Consider the following 10,000-nt stretch of genomic DNA (forward strand, 5'->3'; position numbering starts at 1 on the left):
AAATTGAATATCTGGCATATGCAGTTGAGAGATGTTTCATGAAAGCAGAGTGCGTGTGCCTTTTGCCAAGTGAAGTGAAGTGAATTATATTTATATAGCGCTTTTCTCTAGTGACTCAAAACTCTTTACATAGTGAAACCCTATATCTAAGTTACATTTAAACCAGTGTGGGTGGCACTGGGAGCAGGTGGGTAAAGTGTCTTGCCCAAGGACACAACGGCAGTGACTAGGATGGCGGAAGCGGGAATCGAACCTGCAACCCTCAAGTTGCTGGTACGGCCGCTCTACCAAGCGAGCTATGCCACAGCGTGTTCAAAAAGAACTGCATTAGCTCCGCTGTGTTTGTTAGCTTAGCAGCAGCAGTTTGCGAGCAGCGACGGCAGCTCCGTGGAATCGTTTCAATAGATTGTGTTAGCGCGAGTTAAAGGGGAACATTATCACAATTTCAAAAGGGTTAAAAACAATAAAAATCAGTTCCCAGTGGCTTGTTTTATTTTTCGAAGTTTTTTTCAAAATTTTACACCTCCCGGAGTATCCCTAAAACAAGCTTTGAAGTTCTTGATTTTCGCTATTTGCGATGCGACTGTCCATTTCCCTGTGACGTCATACAGTGCTGCCAATACAAACAACATGGCGGTTACCACAGCAAGATATAGCGACATTAGCTCGGATTCAGACTCGGATTTTAGCGGTTTAAGTGATTCAACAGATTACGCATGTATTGAAACAGATGGTCGGAGTATGGAGGCAGATAGCGAAAACGAAATTGAAGAAGAAACTGAAGCTATTAAGCTATCGACGCTATTCCGCCATAGCATGGGTGTACCTAATGAAGTGGCCCATAGCATGGCTGCCTCATTAGCATCGCCGGTAAAATGTGCGGACCAAACGATCAGGACTTTCGTATCTTGTGACACTGGAGCAACTTAAATATGTCGATTGGTAAGTGTTTGTTTCGCATTAAATGTGGGTATCTAGTTTCAATTGTACATACAGCTAGCGTAAATGGCATGTTAGCATCGATTAGCGTAGCATGTTAGCATCGATTAGTTGGCAGTCACGCCGCAACCAAATATGTCTGATTAGCACATAAGTCAACAACATCAACAAAACTCACCTTTGTGATTTCGTTGACTTAATCGTTGCAAATGCATCTGCAGGTTATCCATACATCTCTGTGCCATGTCTGCCTTAGCATCGCCGGTCAAATGTGAAGACACTCTGGCACATTCAGTGGGGGTCTGGAGGCAGATTTCTTGCCAGGGGTGCAACTTGAATCCCTCCCTGTTAGTGTTGTTACACCCTCCGACAACACACCGACGAGGCATGATGTCTCCAAAGTTCCGAAAAATTGTCCAAAAAACGGAAAATAACAGAGCTGAGACCCGGTGTTTGTAATGTGTTGAAAATGAAAATGGCGGGTGTGTTACCTCGGTGACGTCACATTCTGACGTCATTGCTACGAGACCGATGAACAGAAAGGCGTTTAATTCGCCAAAATTCACCCATTTAGAGTTCGGAAATTGGTTAAAAAAATACATGGTCTTTTTTCTGCAACATCAAGGTATATATTGACGCTTGCATAGGTTTGGTGATAATGTTCCCATTTAAAAAAAAAAAGAGATCGCATTCGTTATGATGGCTGTAGTATCCTTGTCCACAAACGGGATATTGCGAGATTTGCAAGCTTGTCACTTCAGTCATTGATTTGTTGTTCATTGTTCCTTCATAGTAGTAGTGGGAGTGTGTGTACTCACATGTTGTGTGTTGTTTGCTGTGTGATGTTGCCTCTGCCTGGTTCACTTTAGCGTGGTGCTTGTGTTCCTAAAAAGTGACTTCCTGCATTGAACTTGCTGTGCTGTTGACATACAACCACATCAAAAGTAGCTCTGCCACGTTCCATCAAACACATCGGTAACGGCGCTGTAATAATGCACGTAAAAGTCATTAATTCGAAGCCCAGACTTTCCTCTCCCCAACCATTTGGTGCAGCTCCTCCCAGGGGATCCTGAGGTGTTCCCAGGCCAGCCGGGAAACATAGTCTTCCCAACGTGTCCTGGGTCTTCCCCGTGGCCTCTTACCGGTCAGACGTGCCCTAAACACCTCCCTAGAGAGGCGTTTGGGTGGCATCCTGACCAGATGCCCGAACCACCTCATCTGGCTCCTCTCCATGTGGAGGAGCAGCGGCTTTACTTTGAGTTCCTCCCGGATGACAGAGCTTCTCACCCTATCTGTAAGGGAGAGCCCCTTAGAAACTAATTTAGTCCGCTTGTACCCGTGACCTTGTTCTTTCGGTCATAACCCAAAGCTCATGACCATAGGTGAGGATGGTAATGTAGATGGACCGGTAAATTAAGAGCTTTGCCTTCCGGCTCAGCTCCTTCTTCACCACAACGGATCGATACAGCGTCCGCATTACTGAAGACGCCGTATCGATCCGCCTGTCGATCTCACCATCCACTCTTCCTTCACTCGTGAACAGGACTCCCAGGTACTTGAACTCCTCCACTCCCTACCCCTCCTCAACCCGGAGATGGCACTCCACCCTTTTCCGGGCAAGAACCATGGACTCGAAATTAGATGTGCTGATTCTCATCCCAGTCGCTTCACACTCTGCTGCGAACCGATCCAGTGAGAGCTGAAGATCCTGGCCAGTCTTATTATTTTCTAAATGTTCTAGTGGTCTACATAACATGTGATGGTGGTTCTTTGCTCAAAATTTTGCAAAGAATATGTTTTACACATCATCTTCAATTCACTTTCTGACAGTCTCTTCAGGATGCACCGTTTAGTGGGCGCTTTTATTTATGTGCCTCCACTTGGACAGCATCATATTTGTTGTTGCGGTGTAGCATGCAAGGACAGGAGTGGAAGAAGTGTCAAAAGATGGCTGTAAGTATTTTAATGACATGAACACTTTACTTTAATCAATAATGGAACAGCATCTCCTCCGTGGCTCACTAGTGCAACAACAACACCCGAAATCCGTCCCGTGACCGGAACTCTCTAATAAATAAAATTATGTAAACTCACTACCTGAGCTTCAAGAAGTAGTTTCCTGAACCGGTTTTTACTTCACAGGTGTGCTTGAAGCTCATGGAGAGAATGCCAAGAGTGTGCAAAGCAGTAAACAGCGCAAAGGGTGGCTATTTTGAAGAAACTAGAATAGAAGACTTGTTTTCAGTTATTTCCCCCTTTTTTTGTTAAGTACTTAACTCCTCATGTGTTCATTCATAGTTTTGATGTGACAATCTACAATGTAAATAGTCATGAAAATAAAGAGGTGTGGCCAAACTTTTGGCCCCTACTATATATATATATATATATATATATATATATATATATATATATATATATATATATATATACCGTATTTCCTTGAATTGCCGCCGGGACGCTAATTAATTTAAAACCTCTTCTCACTCCTGCGCTTACCAAAGGCATGCGGTAAAAGTAAGCATGGGCTAATTATTTTAAAACCTCTTCTCACTCCGGCACTTACCAAAAGCATGCAGTAAAAATTTGAGTGTGATGTTAGCTTGGACCTTAAATCCTACCAAATAGCTGTTAATCTTCTTCCCTTCATGCGATTTCAAATTACCGGTATTGAAATCAGCCTCCTCCATTTTGAAAATGATGACAGGGGAAGTGTCACTCGTGACGTCACGGGTTTGACCAGGCGGTAATACTAAGCATGCGCTAATTATTTTGGGAAGCGAGTTTGACCCGGCAGTAATTCAAGTCAGGCGCATATATGCACTGCGGCAATTCAAGGAAATACGATATATATATATATATAATGTGTATATTTTCTTGTTTTTGAAAATGAAAATATCAAAATGGCCCACGCATGCTTTGATTTTTCAGTGTGCGGCCGTCAGTGAACGAAGTTTGGACACCCCTGGCTTTGTCCACATGCGTGGACAGCACCTTTAAGCTCTTATTTCCAAAATGGTGTACACTACTGAATTGGGGTCTTATGGCCGCTTATGTGGACACATATACTGCTATCTGGTGGTGTCAGAAGAGTATATCATACAATGGAATTGGGAAGAAAAAAAAGTGTAAATATAAGAATTAGCATGTCACTAAACATGAAGTACACATTTGTGTACATATGGACTAAGTACATCCTATCAAAAGGTGATTCTTAGTTTTTATTCTAATTAGGGTCCAATAAGCCCAAATAGCAAAGAGAAATAAAAAAAAGCATGTAAACAAACAGCTTGGGCCTTAAGAGGTTAAAGCATGGGTGTCAAACTCTGGCCCGCGGGCCAAATTTGCCGCTGTAACACCGCATTCACAGCTAACACTCTTACTTGCCAACCCTCTCGATTTTCACGGGAGACTCCCGAAGTTCAGTGCCCCTCCCGAATTTCATCCCGGACAACAACATTTGGGGTGGGCTTTAAAGGCACTGCCTTTGGCGTTCTCTACAACCTGTCTCAACGTCCGCTTTTCCTCTATACAAACAGTCACATAATATATGCGGCTTATACACACACACAAGTGAATGCAAGGCATACTTGCTCAACAGCCATACAGGTCACACTGAGGGTGGCCGTATAAATAGCTTTAACACTGTTACAAATATGCGCCACTCTGTGAACCCACACCAAACAAGAATGACAAATTTCGGGAGAACACCCGCACCGTAACACAACATAAACACAACAGAACAAATACCCAGAACGCCTTGCAGCACTAACTCTTCCAGGACGCTACAATATACACCCCCCGCTATCACCAAACCCCACCGCCGAAAAGAGGCATTCAATTTATATTTAAATTTTATTTGATATACCATTGATATTTTTTCATTATTATTATTATTTGAAACTGGATTTTGCATGTCACTATAAAGTTATATAAGCCTTGCTTGTTCAATATTCAATGCAAAACTTGTTTGGGTCCCTATTATAAGGTTAATTTGTTCAACCTTGGCCTGCGGCTTTGTTCGGTTCAAAATTTTGGCCCGCTCTGTATTTGAGTCTTAAAGGGAAAAGAATGAGAAAACTGTGTTTTGTTCCTGTCAGATCACATCAGGAGAAGCGTACCTGGTGTACAGCAAGAGGATCTACTCCAACTCCGACTTCAACCAGTACGTAGCGGCGCTCTACAAGGTGGTGGGCACCTTCATGTTTGGAGCGGCGGTCAGCCAGTCGCTCACCGACCTCGCCAAGTACACCATCGGCCGCCCGAGGCCCAACTTCATGGCGGTGTGCGCGCCCCGGGTGTGCACGGGCTACGTGCACGCCATCAACTGCACGGGAAAGCCGCAGGACGTCACCGAGTCGAGGTAGGACGGCAGCGGCGGCACGGAACGCCAAGGCGTCGGTTTGATGGTTTCTGTCATCTTTTGCAGGCTGTCCTTCTACTCGGGTCACTCCTCTTTTGGCATGTACTGCATGCTCTTCCTGGCGGTAAGTACGAGATAATACACGCTTTCGGAAGTAGTAAGGATGAAGCAATGCAAAAAAATGTTTCCATATATTAGTTGCACCGGACTATAAACCTTGTGAAATGACTTTACACGGAAATAAACAATTAAGGTATGTAAATAAACATTTACATACCTTAATTGTTTCCAAACAGTGTCTGTAACACGGCAGTAAAACGGCTGATCAAACAAAACAGAAGTCATGGACATGGACCCGCGTACCATGAATTCCTACTGAAACCCACTACTACCGACCACACAGTCTGATAGTTTAGATATCAATGATGAAATATTAACATTGCAACACATGCCAATACGTCCGGTTTAGTTTTACTAAATTGCAATTTTAAGTTTCGCGCGGAAGTGTCATGCTAAAACGTCGCGGTATGATGACCGTCACGCATTGTAGAGGACATTTTGTTCCAGCACCGTTCACAGCTATAAGTCGTCTCTTTTCATCGCATAATTCCACAGTATTATGGACATCTGAATCTTTTGCAATTTGTTCAATGAATAATGGAGACGTCAAAGAAGAAAGCTGTAGGTGGGAAGCGGTGTATTGCGGCCGCCTTTTAGCATCACTAACACAACCGGTGTTTCATTGTTTACATTCCCGAAAGATGAAGGTGAAACTTTACTATGGAACAGAGCGGTCAAGCGAACACGGTTGGATTGTACATTGTATTATGCAGCGATCATTTCGAAATATCGTGTTTCGAAGAGGGTCCCTTGCAAAGGCCAGAGATGAGCATCGCCACCACCCGCTCGACTGGTGCTGAAGAAAGGTGCGGGGCCGACTTTCAGGTTGTACAGGTACAAACATATAATCTCACTAAAACACTTCTAACACAATAAGCAGATAAGGGCTTTTCCAGAATTATCCTAGTAAATGTGTCTAATAACATCTGAATCGCTCCCACTGGATAGTCTTTTTTTTTTTTTGTAGTCCTTCACTCTCACTTTCCTCATCCACAAATCTTTCATCCTCGCTCAAATTAATGGGGAAATCGTCGCTTTCTCGGTCTGAATCGCTCTCGCTGCTGGTGGCCATGATTGTAAACAACACAAACACAGCCGGTGTTTCCTTGTTTATATTCTCTGAAGGTGAAGCTTTACTATGGAACAGAGCGGTCAAGCGAACATGGTTCCCGACCAGATGTCAACCGGCAGGTTTCGGTGAGAAAATTGTGGTAATAAGTCAGCTCTTACCGTAGACATGAGTGGAGCTTGCGTCCTCCTGCAGCTGCGGACTCTGTTACCTCCTCCCACCGGAGACACTGGCGGTCATCACACCCGTGGCCACACCCCTCCAACTTTCAGGTACCATATAATATCACTAAAACACTAGAAACACAATAAGCAGATAAAGGATTTTCCAGAATTATCCTAGTAAATGTGTCTAATAACATCTGAATCGCTCCCACTGACCCACTTTTTTTTCTAGTCTTTCACTCTCACTATCCTCATCCACAAATCTTTCATCCTCGCTCAAATTAATGGGGAAATCGTCGCTTTCTCGGTCCGAATCGCTCTCGCTGCTGGTGGCCATGATTATAAACAACACAAACACAGCCGGTGTTTCCTTGTTTACATTCCTGAAGGTGAAGCTTTACTATGGAACAGAGCAGTCAAGCGAACATGGTTCCCGACCACATGTCAACCGGCAGGTTTTGGTGAGAAAATTGTGGTAATAAGTCAGCTCTTACCGTAGACATGAGTGGAGCTTGCGTCCACCTGCAGCTGCGGACTCTGTTACCTCCTCCCACCAGAGACACTGGCGGTCATCACACCCGTGGCCACACCCCTCCAACTTTCAGGTACCATATAATCTCACTAAAACACTAGAAACACAATAAGCAGATAAAGGATTTTCCAGAATTATCCTAGAAAATGTGTCTAATAACATCTGAATCGCTCCCACTGACCCACTTTTTTTTCTAGTCTTTCACTCTCACTATCCTCATCCACGAATCTTTCATCCTCGCTCAAATTAATGGGGAAATCGACGCTGTCTCGGTCTGAATCGCTATCGCTGCTGGTGGCCATGATTATAAACAACACAAACACAGCCGGTGTTTCCTTGTTTACATTCCTGAAGGTGAAGCTTTACTATGGAACAGAGCGGTCAAGCGAACATGGTTCCCGACCACATGTCAACCGGCAGGTTTCGGTGAGAAAATTGTGGTAATAAGTCAGCTCTTACTGTAGACATGAGTGGAGCTTGCGTCCTCCTGTAGCTGCGGACTCTGTTACCTCCTCCCACCGGAGACACTGGCGGTCATCACACCCGTGGCCACACCCCTCCAACTTTCAGGTACCATATAATCTCACTAAAACACTTGTAACACAATAACCAGATAAAGGATTTTCCAGAATTATCCTAGTAAATGTGTCTAATAACATCTGAATCGCTCCCACTGACCCACTTTTTTTTCTAGTCTTTCACTCTCACTATCCTCATCCACAAATCTTTCATCCTCGCTCAAATTAATGGGGAAATCGTCGCTTACTCAGTCCGAATTGCTCTCGCTGCTGGTGGCCATGATTATAAACAACACAAACACAGACGGTGTTTCCTTGTTTACATTCCTGAAGGTGAAGCTTTACTATGGAACAGAGCAGTCAAGCGAACATGGTTCCCGACCACATGTCAACCGGCAGGTTTTGGTGAGAAAATTGTGGTAATAAGTCAGCTCTTACCGTAGACATGAGAGGAGCTTGCGTCCTCCTGCAGCTGCGGACTCTGTTACCTCCTCCCACCAGAGACACTGGCGGTCATCACACCCGTGGCCACACCCCTCCAACTTTCAGGTACCATATAATCTCACTAAAACACTAGAAGCACAATAAGCAAATAAAGGATTTTCCAGAATTATCCTAGTAAATGTGTCTAATAACATCTGAATCGCTCCCACTGACCCACTTTTTTTTTCTAGTCTTTCACTCTCACTATCCTCATCCACAAATCTTTCATCCTCGCTCAAATTAATGGGGAAATCGTCGCTTTCTCGGTCCGAATCGCTATCGCTGCTGGTGGCCATGATTATAAACAACACAAACACAGCCGGTGTTTCCTTGTTTACATTCTCTGAAGGTGAAGCTTTACTATGGAACAGAGCGGTCAAGCGAACATGGTTCCCGACCACATGTCAACCGGCAGGTTTCGGTGAGAAAATTGTGGTAATAAGTCAGCTCTTACCGTAGACATGAGTGGAGCTTGCGTCCTCCTGCAGCTGCGGACTCTGTTACCTCCTCCCACCGGAGACACTGGCGGTCATCACACCCGTGGCCACACCCCTCCAACTTTCAGGTACCATATAATCTCACTGAAACACAATAAGCAGATAAAGGATTTTCCAGAATTATCCTAGTAAATGTGTCTAATAACATCTGAATCGCTCCCACTGACCCACTTTTTTTTCTAGTCTTTCACTCTCACTATCCTCATCCACAAATCTTTCATCCTCGCTCAAATTAATGGGGAAATCGTCGCTTTCTCGGTCCGAATCGCTCTCGCTGCTGGTGGCCATGATTATAAACAACACAAACACAGCCGGTGTTTCCTTGTTTACATTCCTGAAGGTGAAGCTTTACTATGGAACAGAGCAGTCAAGCGAACATGGTTCCCGACCACATGTCAACCGGCAGGTTTCGGTGAGAAAATTGTGATAATAAGTCAGCTCTTACCGTAGACATGAGTGGAGCTTGCGTCCTCCTGAAGCTGCGGACTCTGTTACCTCCTCCCACCGGAGACACTGCCGGTCATCACACCCGTGGCCACACCCCTCCAACTTTTAGGTACCATATAATCTCACTAAAACACTAGAAACACAATAAACAGATAAAGGATTTTCAAGAATTATCCTAGTAAATGTGTCTAATAACATCTGAATCGCTCCCACTGACACACTTTTTTTTTCTAGTCTTTCACTCTCACTATCCTCATCCACAAATCTTTCATCCTCGCTCAAATTAATGGGGAAATCGTCGCTTTCTCGGTCCGAATCGCTCTCGCTGCTGGTGGCCATGATTATACACAACACAAACACAGCCGGTGTTTCCTTGTTTACATTCCTGAAGGTGAAGCTTTACTATGGAACAGAGCGGTCAAGCGAACATGGTTCCCGACCACATGTCAACCGGCAGGTTTCGGTGAGAAAATTGTGGTAATAAGTCAGCTCTTACCGTAGACATGAGTGGAGCTCGCTGCTGGTGGCCATGATTATAAACAATCTGAGGATGTGAGGAGCTCTACAACCCGTGATGTCACATGCACATCGTCTGCTACTTCCGGTACAGGCAAGGCTTTTTTATTAGCGACCAAAAGTTGTGAACTTTATCGTCGATGTTCTCTACTAAATCCTTTAAGCATAAATATGGCAATATCACGAAATGATCAAGTATGACACATAGAATGGACCTGCTATCCCCGTTTAAATAAGAAAATCTCATTTCAGTAGGCCTTTAAAGGCGATATTGCCATATTTTTGCTTAAAGGACTTAGTAGAGAAAATCGACGATAAAGTTCGCCACTTTTGGTACTGCCTGAAAAAGCCTCGC

At 44.2% G+C, this 10,000-nt stretch overlaps 1 protein-coding gene across 2 annotated transcripts in view; it reads left to right on the plus strand.

Moving 5' to 3' along the window:
• plpp2b (phospholipid phosphatase 2b) overlaps positions 1 to 10,000 on the plus strand; it is an 82,600-nt gene that overhangs the window by 54,638 nt on the left and 17,962 nt on the right. For both annotated transcript variants that reach the window (XM_061883190.1, XM_061883191.1), the window contains 2 exons: positions 5,037 to 5,299; positions 5,366 to 5,423. In XM_061883190.1, the coding sequence (XP_061739174.1) occupies positions 5,037 to 5,299; positions 5,366 to 5,423 (321 nt within the window). The remainder of the gene's footprint in view (positions 1 to 5,036; positions 5,300 to 5,365; positions 5,424 to 10,000) is intronic.

Source organism: Nerophis ophidion, linkage group LG22, assembly GCF_033978795.1.
Source record: "Nerophis ophidion isolate RoL-2023_Sa linkage group LG22, RoL_Noph_v1.0, whole genome shotgun sequence".
Lineage (NCBI taxonomy): Eukaryota > Metazoa > Chordata > Actinopteri > Syngnathiformes > Syngnathidae > Nerophis > Nerophis ophidion.